Genomic DNA, 17,764 nt, shown 5'->3' on the forward strand with positions numbered 1-17,764 from the left:
CCTCCCTCCCTCGGTCTGCCACGTTGGCGGGAAAACGCGTCTCGACCAACCGGCGCAAGGCACGCGCTGCCGCCCACTCATTGGTCAGCTGGACCCCCCCCCTCTTCTCCCGCGGGGGGGCGCCCGCGTGACCGATGCCGACCAATCAAGTCGCGCCGTCTGGGACGGAAACCGCCACGTGGCGGGGGGGGGGCTCTCCCCAATCGGAAGCGGCGCGCGCCCCGCCCCACCCCACCCGCGAACCTCCTCCGCGGAGCCCCCAGCGTCCAATCGAGAGGCGCGGCCCTGTCGCTCGGGGCGACGGCACCGCGAGCTTCGCGTCGTGTGATTGGCGGGTGTGAGGCGGGGTGGGTGGAGTTGAGGTAACGGGCGGCGCTGTAGCGGCTCCCACCACCTCCATCAGCACCTCCAGCACCAACAGCGGCAGCTTCGTCTTCACTATAATCGCGTAAGATTAAATCGCGCATAAACTTTCCAGCGTCGTCGTCGTTGTTGCTGTTGTTGCTGCGGACCTGGCTGACGAGTTGTTGGATGTAATGCCTGCATCTTCTGTGTGTCTGTGTTCGGGTGACCTCTGACCTCCGACACCGGTATCTCGTCTTAATGTAACGAGTCTGTCTGGTTAAGGCGATGTTTTATTTTTACAAAAAAATATGGCCAACGCCGTGTTAGTCTCTTTGTTGTTAGTCTCGCAGGCGGGCTGTCCGACTTGGTTGTGTGTTTTTTTGAGGGTTGACGCGGTCGCGTGAGTATCGACACGCACATACCGGGAGATGCGGCGGGCGCTATCCGGGCCCCGGCCTGGTAATGGCGATAAGGAGCAGAGTTTCAGGATTTTGTTGTTGTTGGATGTTAACGACAGGGTTTGGGGGTCAGCAGTTGTGCTCGATTGGGTCAGAGGTTAGAGATAATTGGGGTTATTTGTCGAGTGTTTTGAAAAATGTCAGGTCATGGGGGGTTGAGTTGTGTCAAGCTTGGGTTATAAAGGGTTTGATCAGCGATACGGGTTGTTTTAGGTGTTGTAAGGGCATGGGTTGTGGTTTAATAGGTCAGGGATGGGGGGTAATTGATTTGAGAGGTAGGAGTACATTCCATTACAAAGGCTTCGTTGGTTTGTGGTTTGATCGTTTGGTACTCAAAGTTGGAAGTCGCATGTTTTTGGGATTGACTGCGTTTCATGTTAAAAGAGTTTAAATCTAAGTCAAACAGTCATAACATAATGGCCAATGCCATTGATTCCAAGACCCCCATCACCTTATCGCCACCCAACTCCAAACTCTCTAGCACTAAAACTAGTTTTTATTTAACCAGGTAAGGCCCACTGAGCTATGTAGCTCTTTTTCAGAAGCGACCTGGCCACAAATGAAAGCTCAACGAAGTGGCTCATCATCATGTGGAAATGTATAGCAGCCAAATATTCTAAAACGTATGTCGATTCAAAATGTGGAGGGGGGGAAAACGGAGGGCGTGACCACAGCGAGAACACGCCAACTCCAAATATAGAGCGGGCGTCAGGGTCGGGATCGAGCCTACGACCTCCCGTTTACCAGGCGAAGTAGTTAACAGTTAACATCTAAAAACTCTAATTAGCTGTTGCACGTTTGATATCCCGGGTTAACAGATTTTGGGTTAAGTGGGTACTTTATAAGGTTAGTATTCCAACCGATAGTGTGTGTTGATGTGCCCCCCGGACTAGAAGGGAACTTGGGCCGTGCTCTTTCTGGATTTGTGAAAGAGCTGCGGTGAGCGGATTTTCGTAAGATTTGAGTTCTCGTCAGCACGGCAATCTTTCCACCGTTGAGAAATGTCCTGCCACTAATGGCCGATTAGCTACGCCTGACCGCTCGTGACTTGAGCCACCGTTGGCAACTTGGCTTTTTTTTGGGCTCAGCAAATTTAAGTGTCAGGTTAAGGGGTGCAAGCCACGAATGTGAAAAATATATTTGTCCTTAACCCAGGAATCCCTCACTGAGTCTTGAGAATGTTGATTAAGGCAGGAGGGTCTTGCATTAGGATGATTGGCTCCTACCGTGAATGAGTAATTAGCTTCATGTGGGAGAACCTGTAAAACATCCACCAAACATACAAGTGAGCAATGTTGAAATCTTCACAGATGGCTTTAAGAATGCATTGCTTAGCAGTCATCTCCTGGCCACCTTTATAATTCTTGTAATACTAAACCTGTGGTTGTAGAGAGTTTAAAACCTGTATTGTGATTTATTCAAACTTTAAAATTACTGGTATCCCATGGCAATTACTGAAATGAATCAAGTGTGGGTGACTCCCACTGCTGATGGGACTAGCATATACGAGTTCAGCATCAAGTTTTAAGAGCTAAGATAAAATGTAGCCTGAAAGTTTTTACTCGGCAAATTAAAAACTTAATAATTGAATAATGAAATAAAACCTGGTACATTTCATCCCCAAAGCATTAGTTACACTAAACAAAACTAAGTTTTAAAAAATGTCAAGTACAGCTGTGAAGAATGTAAAACATTTTCAACGGGGCAAGCAGAAGCATTTAAAACTACCAAGTAATAAAAGTTGCAGCTATGAGATGGGGCCAAGTGGGTCAAAAGTCAGAGTGCTGAGCTGGCACTTCTGATATCTTGGCTTCAAACCTGGGAAGCTGCCTGATTAACCCAGGTTCACAAGTGTAGTGAGTTAATGGTCTCATGACAAAATCCTGAAAGCACAACTGTCATAACGACTGGGTGGAAAAACATATCTGTGTTTTGTTTGTGAAAGTTTATTTTTTAAAAAGTCTGAATTTTTTTCCACCGAAATTATTTCCAATGATGTTATTGGCATAAGAGACAAAGACATATCCATTCGGAACTCTTGCAACAACAATCACACTACTTTGTATCCGACAACAACCCTAGAAGGTGACTTCACAAAGTATGCTTTTGAAGTCATTTCGGTGTCATCTCCTTATCTCAAAGATAGACACACAATGATACATTTTTGTTGTGCTTTTTTTTTTGTACCAGGATTTCCGGTAGCAGGGTAGGCAAATCGGCGAGCCATGGCGTGCGGTTGGCAGAAGGTGGCGTTTGTGGCGCTGTGCGCGTGGCTGGCGCTGGCCAAGCCCACGGCAGAGAAGAAGAACCGCGTGCACCCTGACGAGCCGCTCAGCGAGAAGAAGCACGACGACGAGCAGAGCTTCGACTACGACCATGAGGCCTTCCTGGGCGCCGAGACGGCCAAAACCTTCGATCAGCTCTCGCCCGAGGAGAGCAAGGAGCGCCTCGGGTGAGTCGGTCGAGGCTCGTGGGGGAGCCAGAGAGAGAAGAGACGCCACTTGAGCTAGAAGTAGCAGCTGCTAACTCCGGCATTGAGAAACCGCGTGCCTCTCTTGAGGTGACACAGGGAGGTAATGCGTGACCTGGAACGATTTATTAGCCATCCCTGCATGATGTTTTATTAATAGTCACGATTAGAGAGGGTTGCGGTTAGATTCGGGGATATTATTCATGTTTCAGACTAAGCTTAGCATACATACAACATCTGTCTGTATGTATGTTGGCCATATCTCTCATAAAGATGGCCCATAAATTTAAGAAATTCTGGGATAAGGTTATGTTGATACAAAATTGTCCCGTAACATGGTGATAAATAAACAGCACTAAAAAGGTTATCCTTCGCATTAAACGTGATGATACCATTACGTGTAATGTCATCGTAGTTTTTTTTACACTTTGTGGTGAAAAAACCCCTACGTCCAACATGGCACGGGGAGGTCTTCAATCCTCAATTGATTGACATTGGTAAATATAGCGATTCTGTTAGCTACATAAATTACTTTTACCCTCTAAATACAGATCCAATATTTTATTCTCACGTGCACAATTGGAGGCACTTATCGTGAGTATAAGAATCGATTTTAATTGCTGAATCAATGCTCGGTTACGTGCCTGTTACCTAATGTAAAAAAAAACACGAACCTGAAGTATTCTTATTCTTGGTTCTTTCGGTAACCAAGAATATGAATCCCTGCAGTCACGAAAGCTTTAAATCAAAACTGAAGTATTCTATCAAGGCATCTTCCGGGGCCCGTTTCTGGCGGGACGTGATATTTACACTCGCTTAATGCAAGAGCTTCATCTGGAAGCGTGTGCATCTCGTAAGAACGCGACGCCGATGGCACGGGTGGGAATATAATTGGGAGAATTAGTTTTTTGGAAAAGAGAAACGATATTCCGTGAGGACCGAAGATTTGCCCTGTTCGGGAATATGCTAGGCATCACGGCGCTACTTTTTCTGGTTCACTCTAAACATGTGAACTTGACAGAGAAGAGCTGTCATCGACGAGGTTTGTACGTTTAAACTCGTCCTACCTGCAACAAGCCATTTTTTTACAAAGCTGAGAAGAAACCCTCAACGTAGCTAAACCGTTATTGTAACACCCGGTTGCAGCAATGTATTTCTTAAAACATTTCAACTTGCAGCGCACTTGAACAAGTAGTAGATAGTTTATTTTTGCCGGTGTGTGATGGTCATGAGAGCCGTACTGTGCGGACTTTGCCCCTGCCCTCTCACCCTGCTTCCCCTCTACGCACTCCCAATGCTCGCCGCCTCTCATCTCGCTGTGCTCCAGCAACCAAGGCTTTCGACCGAAGCTCGAGATTGCTTATTCTCCATCGTTCGTGCTGTTGACTTCCCATGTTCAAGAACCTGGGCTCAAGACCTCCGTTTCATCCTACACCTACGACTTGAGATGTGGCCGTGTTTAGACGTTATATAAATTTGCGTATTGTATAAACTGCCGTGTGTGCAAAAAAGCCGCTGAGTGCAGTCGGCTTCACTCTTTGGAGCTGTCATATCAGCACCTCCTTTGATGTTCAGCGCTGGGCGTTTCACTCGTCATAGCTCCCATTAGCAGAGTTCTTTTTGGCCGTTGTGTGACAGCTGACGCAACCATATTTTCCTCCTGCTATGAATAATGCGCCTATGACCAAATCACCATAAATGTACCCCAATAGCTTCGGGTCTCAAGCTAAGCAGGATGGAGCCTGGATAGTGCTTGAACGGGTGACCAACATGCACATATACAGGTTTTCATAAGGCAGTGGAGCAGCAGAAGGGCACTGCAGCAAACCTGTGCTGTTCTATGCTCCTGCATCCATGTTCCCTGCATTCGCCAATCTGCACTGACCAGCATGGTGAAGTATGGTCGAATAACCTCCACGACCCACATTGGCGTGGGGGAGGCCCTCATTCTGTGCGTATGCATGGCGAAGGTGAACACCTTCTTAGGTTCCACCCGTGTGTCTGTAGTGAGGGCACGGCAACTCTCAAAGTTCATCCATTATGAAGGAAATTGCGTTGCAAAGTTGTTGCCATTTGGGATTTACCCCAGAGAAAATTGTCCAATTGACCAAAGGGTTGCCCAAAACTTGACTACGATAAAAAATGCAGACAAGGAGAGTACGTCACTTACACGTGACGTCATCGCACGACTGCACGCTCCACGTGACGTCATCTCGGTGTGCTGCTTTGAGAACCAATCGCTGTTATCGCTGGGTGAAACAGCCCCGGAGAGCAAACACATTTGAAAGCTTTCTATCAAATCTCATGCGTATGCACGGTTTAACACCCGGGTTGTTCCCTTTGCCCCGCCCTCCCGTAGGAAAATAGTGGAGAAGATCGACAGCGACGGCGATGGGCTGGTGACGCAGGACGAGATGACGATGTGGATCAAGCACACGCAGCGGCGCTGGGTGTACGAGGATGTCGACCGCCAGTGGACGGGCCACGACATCGACGGCGACGGCTCCGTGTCGTGGGAGGAGTACCGCAACGCCACCTACGGTTTCCTCGCCGGTGCGGCGCTCGCACCGCTCCCTCGAGCGCTCGGTCGCGGTCCCATTCGTTGACTCGCTCACTCAGGCCCGAATTCAGTCGCTGGGTCGCTCACGCACGCATTCAGCAGTCGCTCGCTCACTCAGTCGCTCACTCACGCATGCATTCAGTCACTCGGTTGCTCACGCACGCATTCAGCAATTGCTGGCTCGGTCGCTCACTTATGCAGATCTTCAGTCGCACGGTTGCTTACACGAACGCATTCAGCAGTTGCTTGCTCGTTTGCTCACTCAGTTGCTCACGCACGCACTGGCTCAATCTAAACTAAACCTAAACTCATTTTAGTTTACCCACTATATAGCTGTTTTTCAGAAACGACCTTGCCACAAATGAAAGCTCAACGAAGTGGCTTATGTGGAAATTTATAACAGCCAAATACTTTAAACGCACGTTGATTCTAAACTTGGAGGGAAAAATCGGAGGACCCAGGGTAAAAATCCACATGACCATGGGGAGAACGTGAAAACTAGGAATATACATGTCAGGGTCTGGATTGATCCCACGACCTCCTGTATACCAGACGAGGGAGTTAACACTCACATGCTCCATCGCTCACTAACTCGTAACCAGCGCTTGGCATCGTTTGCTTCGAAGCCAAAAGTTCTCGTTGCATGGGGGTCAGCTGCTCAGATCTGCTTTGTTTGTGTATTTCTGTTCCGTGCCTATTCCCAAGCCACATCCACCGACCTCGTATTTCGTTCCACCACATTCTTTCAGCTCACCCCCTCAGCCTCCGATAAATCACGAACCTAAGACTCAATTTTGATCGGTAAATCGCAACAATGAATGTTACTTTCCAAGAAACCGCAGCACGCCAACTAATTTAGAATCCACGTGCGCTGGAATGTCCAACAACAGAATAATTGATGGGAAACTGTTACTCTTGAGTGGCGACAATTCATCCAGTAGGTGGTGGGGAGAGGGGTCGGAAACATCGCTCGCCTCGTTGTTGCGCGTCGTGCGCTATGTTTGGCTCGTGTTTAAAAATACCTCTCGGGCCTCCACCGATGACCTATTTTGCATTTTGTTGAATTTCTGAGCGCCCTTGCCGCTGACGGTTATGCATGTCTCCACGATGAAGGTTTTTTGGGTGAGGTCGTGCAAATATCAATGTCGTTAAACCCGCCACCACCCAACACAGGTTTGTCACGGAAAACAAAATGCGCCATTTAGTTACGACTCCAGCATACCGGTGTCTTGGTGAGTAAACCCACAACATTTACAACTTGAGTAGGACGTTTCTCTGGTGATTGCAACCAGCTTCAGGCGATTTTCCAGAATTGTTGAAGAAGCCTGCCCGGTTTCGGTTGTGAAAGCGTACGTGTTAAACACACAAGTCCCAGCTTGCTGGCTTGCTTGCTGCTCGCAATGCCACCTGCTTTCGGGGCCCCGGTCAGTGCCGGTTATAGCGCCAATCACGCTTGCACGTCAAGCTGTTGGTCCGGTCTCAGAAGGAATGCATTGACGGCAGAAAGCAGACGACAGGTGTTCCTGCCGCTACAGCCACCGCTGTCACCACCACGATTGCCGCACTCTTCAGCCTCTCCTGAAACAAATTCCAAAGCAGTTCTCTTGAGATTTTTGGTTTTAATTTCTGTTAGTCCTATGGTTTGTACTTGCTCGGCTAACAAATAAATCAACACATTTGTCAAGACCACGGCCTTAAAAGGAAAAATAGTTATTTTTGTTGCGTGTGCTTTGTGCACCCACTGCCAAACGCAGTTTGTTTGTTTGGTTCGTACCTAGGTGGTCAGAGTGTGTGCTCCGCTATCCTTGCTACGCACAAAGCGATTCATGAACTTGCTCGTTAGTATGCGTGTTAGGCTGAAATTGCGAATCTCTGAGCAGCATTAATTAAAAATCGTTTTGCGGCGTCGGTTATTCCAAGCTATCTAATTTAAGTATCTCCCGCTTTTGTGTAAAAGATAATTGTCCTCCAGCGGCTGCACTGTGATTAGTACGTGGCCAAAATTCCTCGCTGCATTTGGCGAAACGGTTAAGTGCTTTGACACGCGTTGGGTCGTTACATTCGGACGGTCTGTCCTTGTGGCATTGGGGCAGGGGCGGCATGCATGCGCACGCTATTGTGCAATGGTCAACCGAAACATTAGCCGTCACTAGGCGTGTCATTGATTTGCCCACCACCACCACAGTATCGTGAATTGTCACGATTGTGGGCAGTGATTGGATTTAAGAATGGATTCTGTTGTTGCCGTCTGTGGTGCGTGTGGGATATTCGGCGGCTGTAGGGTTTTAGACGTGAAATAATACACCGCCACGTAATATGAATTGAAAATTAATGCCTTCTTACACGCATATTAAGATGCGTGCATCGTCGTCAGTGGAGGAAGAATTTATTTGAATCCATCCATTGTTTACCTGCCTTGTCACCGCTGCACTACCTGCTCGCTTATTGGGGGATTGGGGCCGAAATCATCGACACTCGCTGAAACTTGAGGAAATGTTTTTTTTTTTTACGAAGGGCGTTTGGAACTGGGTTTCGAACCCCGAATCTCAGTTGTGCCACTGGCTCGGTTGGCTCGCCCCTCTCTGAGCCTTTAAGTTAGACCCTCCTGACACGTCGGCGTACTCTCGCTTATCGCGTTTGTTTGTTTCCTCTGTCTTAACCGGACTCCCGATAGAGGTGTCTTCTACAGAGATGTTTTTGTTATTGGTTCGGCTTGAGCACCTCATTCTTTATTCAACATTTCAGCTCCCCCCCTCCCTCCCCCATCGACTCATCACTTGCCTATCTGGATGAATTAAGAGGGATGTTTACTTCACACGCGCACAGAAGGCCCTGCGGAGGCTGTTGTTAATTAAAGGGACATCGTGTATGCGAGCGGGGCAGTCGCTGTGTTGCGCAAGCGATTTTTTTTTTAATTGAGAAGATTTCGTGTTAACAAAACAAAACCATTCCGTGTTATTTGTCCAGAAGCCTACATCTGGTTTAGTCGAGTTGTCCACAATAAGTCTGTTCCGTGGTTTTCTAAAGATGATTTATTTCAGGATGTTGAGGGAGACTGAGCAATAGCCATTGTGATTTTGTCAGAGAGGTGGTCGGGTGGGGGGAGTCTGTGCTGGAAGATATCCTACCGTGAGTCATGTGTGTTGGTCCTGTGCCTTTATAAATGTAAATGTAGTCGCTGGAGAGGTGGTGGGGTGGTTGGATGGAGGAGGCTTGGCGTTTCCACCCATCGCGCGGGATGTTTTAGCTTCTGGCACACAGCGTTAGCGTTGCGCTGAGGAATGTGGAGAGCTGTGGGGTTTTTATTTTTCGAGCTGCAATTATATTCTACTGTCGTGCGTTTAGAGAAAGAAATTGTTAATCCGGAACTCTCTCGGCTGTGTAACGTAACCAAAGACTGATAACTAAAGAAAAAATCGCGTTAATCTTGATTCTGCTATTTAATTATGGCAAAATTCCAGCTCTGAAAATGTAAAATATCGGTTTGTATCCCCTATGCGACAGTGCACCTGCTGACGCAGTTTTCCGGCTTGACCACCTGAATGGGAAATTGTAGCTGTTGCTCTGCGTCGACATCAGCAGCCATACGACAGAAGAAGTATTGCGTCCACGTCAGAACCTCTTTTTCCCAGTGTCTTCAGAACAATGCCTTCAGGTTCACCTTTTCCGTGGACTTCCTTCTGACTTTGTTGCCAGCAACTGTCATTGTCATTGCGTTTACTAAAGTCTAGTTAGATGGCATTATTTTGACGTGCCCACGCATACCACGGCAGTTTCCATTCTTTTACCCCCCCCCCCCCTTTATATTATGATCTTAATCTTTCCGCTTGTGGCGCTTAAATGCCTTGGCAACTCAAAGCACCTCGCCGTCACATCTCATCTCAAAGTTCGAAGGGCCCACCCCCCAGGGGAATCTGTCCCTGTGCGGAACAAGGTGACTCGAGACTGGCCTGCAAGTGGGCATTAGTCTGCCAGTTAGGGTGCCGATGATCGCTTTTATTTGGAAGCCGCCGATTTTATTGGTAAGCCACTGGAGCTATGCACTTTTAAATCCAGATTGAAAACTGGTTTCTTTAGAATTGCATTTTGTGTTTAGTTTGTTGTCCTTCCCCCCCGCACTTCCCATGAGCGTGGTTTGGCTACGTATACATACAAAGAACCCCCGTTTAGCCTTAACAGACTGTTGGAGCAAGTGCTGTTAGCGAGCAGGACCTATACAGGCCGGCACGGGGGGGGGGGGGGGGTGAGTGCCCAGCGCCATGCCCGTCCGCCTTTGTCTCTCCCAGTGGCGATGTTTACACACCTCGCCGCCAGGTACTCATCTGAGGCCGGGTCGTACGCACATTGCTGCGCGTAATCCTGAATTGAGTGCTTTTAGTCGGCACCGGTGATTCTCTCCGCCGTTGCCGTCGCGTGCGTGACACCAGAGGAGGCACAGGGCGGCGAGGAGGACGGCTTCAACTACAAGCAGATGCTGGGGCGCGACGAGCGCAGGTTCAAGGCGGCCGACGTGGACGGCGACGGGCAAGCCTCCAAGGAGGAGTTCACCGCCTTCCTGCATCCCGAGGAGTTTGAGCACATGAAGGACATCATCGTCACCGTACGTCTGGGCTCGTGCCCACGTGTGTGTGCGTGCGTGTACGTGTGTGCGGTTAGCGCGCTGCGCCTACGAATCCGGCGGCCCGGGTTCGAGTCCCGCTCGCGGCCACCAACACTGGTGACGATTATCTGAACCGGTCCTGGGCCTTCCTTGGGTCGATTCGGCCTCAAAATGAGTTCCTGGTGCGGTGTGTAAACGTCGCCGCTAGGGAGACAAAGGTGGCTGGACGTGATGCTGGGCACTCACTCCCTCGTATGCCGCTCTGGCCTTCATAGGTGCTCGCTAACAGCACTTTCCCCAACAGTCTGAAGGTTACACAGGGGGTTTTTGTCTTCGTTTATCTGGTGGGATCTTGTATGGGTGATGAACAAGGTACGGGCGAGCCTCTTGAAGGGCGCCACTGGGCAGGTGGAGAGGCCTTCCGGAAACAACTCCAGGCAGAGGAGCAACGCTCGAGACATGCCGGTTCAAACTCGGCAATGCAGCACATTGGGCGGCCTCGCAGGTGGTGTCTGCTCATCGTCTCGGTCATTTAACCCATGACACCTGGGTCGGTCCCGTGCCTCCACACTTCACGTGGCCTCAAAGTGAATCCGTCCTGGCACGAATAACGTACTGAAAAAACACTGCCTTTTATGGGCAAATGACAGTCGTGTTGATAACGGGTGTGTACATGTGTTTGCCTGCCAAGAACGTTAAAGGCATCCATTCTTCATCTGTGATTTAGAACGTTGCCAACTACGATGCGGAGCAGTTTATTAAACATCATACAGGTTGTTTTTTGGGTTAGATCACGTAAATATGTGTCGTTAAACCCACCACCACCCGACACAGCCAATTAGTAAGGTTTTGTCACGTAAACAGAACATGCCAATTCGTTACTAGTACAGCACGCCGGTGTGTTGGAGAGCCAAAACCTGTATTATGGATGATATTGGTCGCGAAAGCCTTTGTGTTAAACTCTGTTTATTAAACCCTGCTGACTAGCAGCAGCAACTATCAGGTGGGAAGGAGGCGTGAAATTAAGCCGTGCTATGTTTGGCAAATTGCCTCGTGGCAATCCTTTGCAGGAAATGCCTGCGGTGGAAATTCCTGACGGGCTGCGCCCTCTGGTTCGTGTGTTTTGTTGTTGATCGTCTTTTGTTCTCAAGCAGGCACATTTCCATCTCTTTCAGGAAACCATGGAAGACATTGACAAGAACGGAGATGGCTTCATTGATCTGAACGAGTACATCGGTAAGCCCCCTGGGACTTGCTCGGAAAAGCACCGGCCTTTGAAAGGCACCTTGGGGGGAGGGATGTTGGCAATACCGGGAAGGCCTCAGAATCCTGTTGTAAACATGACTTTGTGTGCAGGTGGTTCATAAAGACATTGATCGGTTTATCACGTAGGCTTCCGCGACCAATATTGTCCACAATAAAGTTTTTTTGTTTCGGGTTAGATCGCGTAACCGCCACCAGAGCGGCACACAACTCGAATTGTAAATGCTGTGGGTTCAATCTCCAACACACACGTGCGCCGAACTAGTAACTAATCGGCACGTTTTGTTTACTAGACACTCCTCGCTAATTGGCCGTGTCGGGTGATGACGGGTTTAGCAACGCATGTTTATGCCATCTAACCCCGAAAAAAAACTAAAACTTTGTTATAGAAATAGATCGCTGCGCATCGAGTGTGCGTGGGGGGAACAATAATAACCCCACGCACACACTTTTGGAGTATGCACTGAATGCTTCACAGCTATGGATTCAATACGTAGCTGTGAGCCATCTCTTGACCACCTCACAGCCAAAGGTTTTCTGAGGAAGTGTCTTATTCGGAGTTAACCATGCTCAACTTTCTTCTAAACGCTGATGAAATCGAGTGCATTGAAGATGATGTGACGCATGTATATTTGTATTATGTTGAACTTATTTCGCACCGTATGTAGGCCAGCCGTGCTAATCGGAGGTGCGGGTGAAGGACAACAAACTAAACACAAAAATGTCATGGGGATGGCAATGAAGATGCTGCCAGCAATAGCTACATTAACCTAAAGCAGCACTGATTGGGAACTGTTTTCAACTTTTATTTGTCTTTGAATCTCTTCCCATGAAACTGAAACACATTTACTGTTGACTCCTCGGCCCTGTCCAGGTGCAGGCTTAAGACATGACTGACTACCCCTCTCTTTGAAATGTCCACTGATTCTCTACAGCGTCTTGAGGTTCGATTGAATTCAGATGTTATATAAATCCTGTGTCTGTGGTGCTGGCCACCCATCCCCGCGTGGGCCGTGCCGCCCTCCGTAGGTGCTCGCTTAACAGCACTTGCCGCACCAGTCTGTTAACGGTTGTAGAGGGGATCTTTGTCTTGTTACGTATATATACGTAAACAAGATCGGGTGAAAGCAGGCTCGTTCGGAGTGTTTTGGAGTTCAAAATTTCTTCGTCAAGTACTATTCGTAAGCTGTACCCTAACCCTTCCACAAAATCCCGCATCACCACAAGCGTCTTGTTGGAAGCACTTGACCCAATGTTGCATCCACCATGTTAGCGTTGACCACCACCTTACCACCTCTGCGCACCTCTGCCCTCTCCCACAGGGGACATGTACAACCAGGCCGGGGAGAGCGAGGAACCCGAGTGGGTGAAGACGGAGCGACAGCAGTTCACGGACTTCCGCGACACCAACAAGGACGGCAAGATGGACAAGGAAGAGACGATGGCCTGGATCCTGCCCTCGGACTACGACCACGCAGAGGCAGAGGCCCGCCACCTCATCTACGAGTCTGACAGCGACAAGGTGACACCTCCACGTCACCTTGACAACCCGCCGGGTTCTCGAAAACCCGATCGGAGCAAACGAGCGTTCGTTGAAGCGTTCTCTTGTCCCCTCGTACCAATCTGCGGTGGGGTGTGTGGGAGCGGTGCTGGGATTTGTGCGTGTGCCATGGGAGATGTGTTTTACTATGTTGTGGCATGTTAGGTGCTACAAGTGTAGTGTATGAACCGAGTGTGAATTCCATGTTGGGGGGCGAGTGCGTCTGTGGTGTTATTATGGGCGGCGGCACAGTGGTTACAAACCCAGCGACCCCGAGGTCCAATTCCCGCTAGCAGCCGACCATTGGTAATGAATATCTGAAGCCGTCATGGGCCTCCCCTAGGCCGACTCAGCCTTAAACAAGTACCTGGTGCAATGTGTAAACATCGTCACTCGGGAGACGAAGGCTGCCGAGCACGGTGCTGGTCACCCGCCCGTTCGTGTGCCGTGCCGGCCTTTGTCGGTGCTCGTTAACAGCACTTGTCCTGTATTGTATGTATGTATGTATGTTAAACTTCTTATGCGCCTTACGTAGCCGACTGTGCTAATCGGGGTGGAATCTTTGTCTTTGTTGCTGCGCTATGCTCAGGACGGCAAGCTGAGCAAGGAGGAGATCCTGGACAAGCACGACCTCTTCGTGGGAAGCCAAGCGACCAACTTTGGCGAGGCCCTGACGCGGCACGATGAGTTCTAGTCCCCCCCCTCTCTCTCCCTCTCCCTGTCAGCCCCCCACCGCCACCACGACCACCATCACCGGGGCTTTCTTCTTCTGCCCTGACGGCCGCGACCCCCCCCGAGGCCTTCCAGGGGTGGGAGGGGGCGGGAAACACCGCCGAGGGCCGACACGCGACAGGAACGAAGTCGGGCGCGCTACAGGGAACGCTTCTCCGTCCTCCCGCTGCATTGCGGGCAACGCGTCTCCCCTGGGGAGAAGTGCAAAGGGAGGGGAGGAGGGGTGGGTTGGTGGGTGGGGGGGAACGATCTCCTCTTATCTGTGTGCGTCGTTCGGTCGCGCACGTAATCCGGCATTTGTTACAACGCGATGCGCGTAGCTAATACGGAGGCACCCACTGACCCTCCCCCCCCCCGTGCCCCTTCTCTATTTTCAGATGAGCTGGTTGTACCTTTGTGGGGGTGGGGTGGGGGGAGAGGGGGTCGTCGTTGGTGGTTGCCAATTAGGGATGACCACTGGATCTCGACAAATTTGCCTCTATAAGTGTTTGCTGCCGACAAAAAAAAACGTGACGCTATAATTTCCCGAGTTTAAACTTCAAATTAAGTTCAAAGTAAAGCCACTTGTGACAAATGATAATCTACGCAATTGTTAGAGTAGCTCGTATTTTAAATACGTCAGTGCTTCCACGCGTTTCACCGACCTCGCCTCGGTTATACCCGCCCACGGTTGTACCCACCACGGTTTTACTCGCCCTTCCGTGCGCAGGATGATGGCGGCCGACTGCTGAGAACAACAACAAAAAATGCGCGGCAGAGGGAGGAAATTTGTCCGACCAAAAGGCTCGCATAGCGCACCACCGTTCATCAGCCGTGCGACGGCATTTTGTGTTCGAGAGGGGTTGGGTTGGGGGTACGGTTAGGGGGGGAGGGGGAAGTGTTTTTAAGTGAATGCAAGACAGTGTTAGATCATTACTGCCCAATTACTGCAGCTCCTGTAGAGTTTTATAATTTTTTTTTCCTTCCCCTCACCTCTTTCCCCCGACGTGCCCGATAAATGCACAGCGCTGTGCGGGCTGCTGTGCCTATCCCACTGCGAATCACGCCGTGCCGCTTTCTTTTAGCCTGCGCACGCTCCGGTGAGCACATTGGCAACCGCATTCCCTTTCAGCTCTGCGGCGGCGTCGGCGGCGATGCCGGCAGTGGCGTCGTCCTTCCGCTCACTTCCTGGCGTTGACGCTCGATGCGGTCCCGTCTGTCCAGTGCGGCGAATTCCCCGAGTTGTGGAACGCGTTGTTCTCGCTCGCGGTGTTTGACTGGTCCGCTTTCCACCACCACCTGCCCTGCCACCCCCTCCCCTCTCCTTTAGTTGTCAGTCCGTTTGAATGAGCCTCCCCCCACGCCTAGCAAGAGACGGCCGTCAATTCATCGTGGGCACGCCGTAGCGACGATTCCTATCGGTCAAACTCGTGTACGGCTGCCCTGTCGACCGCCACCGACCGTCACGAGCATTCAAGAGTTCCAATGCCTTCAGCTGTTGTAGGATCCACGGGCTGCATCATTGTAGGGGTTGTTGGCTACAAATCTTCCGTGCTTGTTGCTGTACGCGGTTGTGCGTAGTTATGCATCATGTCGTCATTCTCAGCGGCAGCGGTGTGGGTGTTGACAGAAGTGCGTGGGCCAAGAGCAGGCCTCGCTATCAGCTGAGGTGGCAAGACACTTCGTGGTACCAATATACAAACGTCCGTTGCCAGTCAAGTAATGTGATGACCCACCCCATTTGGAATGGTTATTGCAATTTAGAATTTTTGGCCATTAGGCGTGTGCCAAAATCTCGATTCGTGGATCACCAATAAATTATAACGTTAAGGATGCACGCATTGAACAGTGTGGAGGAGAATTGATCGATTCCATTTCGACTAATGGAGTGAACACGACTACAATACAGCAGGGATGGTGACAATATGATGCAAAAAAAGTTGTTTCTTTGAATCAAATGACAACCCCGCTCATGAAATGCCTAGGGGGCTTTGAGCAGTGATGTATTGTGCCATGCAAATTGGCCATATATATAAACACAATTGATCCCGTGAATGCTTTTGGCAAACGAGTTGGGTCTGCGCCCACAGATTAGATGGATCGGACGTGTGTGTGTACACCCATGCTGCCCGGCGTCGGCGGGGCCGAGCGAAATCGTGAACGGTGAATCGTGCCGCTCCCGTTGGCAGTATTTAGAACGACCCTTTGACGCAGTGAAAATGCCTCGCTACTGAAATGAGTTGCCAGCGTTTTGTTTTAACCCGAGGGAAGCACAGCTGACGAGTGTGTACATATTTTTTTTTTATCGGTAGGAAGTCCGCAAACGGAGTCCCCCATTGCCTTCTCTGGTCGCAATCGGCGCTCTGTCGCTCCCAAATTGAAGCTGCCTGCATTTAATCGTTTTATATTATATATGTAAACAGTTCTTCGTATATATTTAAAGGTGAATTTTTTTTTCCCCCGCGTTGCGTTACTGTCGCGGTTAACTCAAGAAAGAAACGCGTATTATGTGGTTACAAAATGTTCAAAATGCAAAACAAAACCCATATACGTTGTCAAACGATAAAGCATTGATGAAATAACAGTGTTCACAGTTAAATACTGAATAATATACTGCAGAGTTGGCGTGTGGGCCATATCGTATGGGGGGAAGCTTTGCAGTCTCAAATATCAAGCGGACATTATTTCCGATTTTTTAAAAATTAAAGAATCAAAACGTCTCGATCCGGCGATTAATTTTGTCACGAAGTTGACGATTAGCCGGCTTGTCGCGCGCGCGATGTGAGATTCATATTTTGCAATAAATTAACGATGCGACGGTGCGCGGTGCGTGGGTGAGATTCGTCTGTTCACGGTTGTTGCCGCACCGCTCTCCCTCGTGGTTTTCTGATCGTGCGGTACAGCGCGTTGTTTGGAACGGCTTTCCGACGTTTCGCTGCGCGTGTCGGCAAATTTTTCAACAGCTGAAGTTCCTCAATTTAGTTTTTATTGCCAGCTTCTAGAATGTACGTGCAAGCTTATTCTATTGGGATTACACACAGCGGCGACAGTCACAACGCCACTCCCCCTACCGGCAGGCAAATGCCCGTTTGCAGGCCAGGCCCTGAGACACCTCATTCCGCACAAGGCAGCTACCACTTGGGGTGCCTTTTTACGGGTGCCTTTTCAACGTTGCCACGGTGGCGAGATGCTATATACCTCGCCTGGTATACAGAAGGTCGTCATATTTGGAGTTTGCGTGTCTCTCTCCCCGTGGTCACGTGGATTTTTCTCCGGCTCCGTTTTTTTTTTCTCTCCACGTTTAGAATCGACAACGCGTTTTAGAGTATTTGGCTGCTGCCATAAACTTCCACGTGATCAGCCACTAAGTTGATCTATCATTTGTGATAGCCAGGTCGCTTATGAAAATGAGCTCTACAGCTCAGTCTAGTAAAATAAATAGTTTAGTGTGTTGAAAGGTTCTCTGACGACCCCGCGTATAGGAGGTGGCCGCTATCACAGAAACAGCTCGTTATTAGCACGTGGTACGCAACTAAGCAATGCGGGCAAGAGCTCCTGTCTGTTCACTGTGGATCCCTCTACACACTCGCACGGGTTCTTGCTTGGTTTGTACTCCGAGACGCACTCCACAAAAAAAACCACACACACCTATGCTGCGTCTTGCGCTGTCCGATGCTCGTTTTAAACGTCTTTCAATGAGACAAAAAACTTTAAAAGTTAAGGCCACGTGCACCGCATGGCGGCTCTTCGTGTTACGTGTCCGTAAATTTTAATCCGTCGATGCAGCAGTTGTTGCTCCAGTGCAATGATGGCGTGC

General features: G+C 49.6%; 1 protein-coding gene across 2 annotated transcripts; it reads left to right on the top strand.

Annotated features, from left to right (window-relative positions):
• The first annotated feature begins 320 nt into the window (after window positions 1-320).
• Window positions 321-16,769, top strand: LOC116940044 (calumenin-B-like). 2 transcript variants are annotated; one of them, XM_032949293.2, is made up of 7 exons: window positions 321-448; window positions 2,994-3,255; window positions 5,633-5,826; window positions 10,261-10,433; window positions 11,609-11,669; window positions 13,019-13,218; window positions 13,826-16,769. In XM_032949293.2, the coding sequence occupies exons 2-7, from the start codon at window positions 3,029-3,031 to the stop codon at window positions 13,928-13,930; spliced, it is 960 nt and encodes a 319-aa protein (XP_032805184.1). In that variant the 5' UTR covers window positions 321-448; window positions 2,994-3,028; the 3' UTR covers window positions 13,931-16,769. The 2 variants fall into 2 exon arrangements, with proteins under 2 accessions (XP_032805184.1, XP_032805185.1); XM_032949294.2 differs by lacking the exon at window positions 321-448 and adding an exon at window positions 516-533.
• Window positions 16,770-17,764: the final 995 nt, after the last annotated feature.

Source organism: Petromyzon marinus, chromosome 7 (assembly GCF_048934315.1).
Source record: "Petromyzon marinus isolate PM22_M1 ecotype Great Lakes invasive population chromosome 7, UKy_Petmar_22M1.pri1.0, whole genome shotgun sequence".
NCBI lineage: Eukaryota > Metazoa > Chordata > Hyperoartia > Petromyzontiformes > Petromyzontidae > Petromyzon > Petromyzon marinus.

What these genes read in the sequence shown, in the direction of transcription:
- LOC116940044 (XM_032949293.2), top strand. Translation starts at nt 3,029, where the DNA reads ATGGCGTGCGGTTGGCAGAAGGTGGCGTTTGTGGCGCTGTGCGCGTGG. An exon ending in GAGAGCAAGGAGCGCCTCGG is followed by an intron (nt 3,256 to 5,632) that starts GTGAGTCGGTCG and finishes GCCCTCCCGTAG; the next exon opens with GAAAATAGTGGAGAAGATCG. An exon ending in TGAAGGACATCATCGTCACC is followed by an intron (nt 10,434 to 11,608) that starts GTACGTCTGGGC and finishes CATCTCTTTCAG; the next exon opens with GAAACCATGGAAGACATTGA.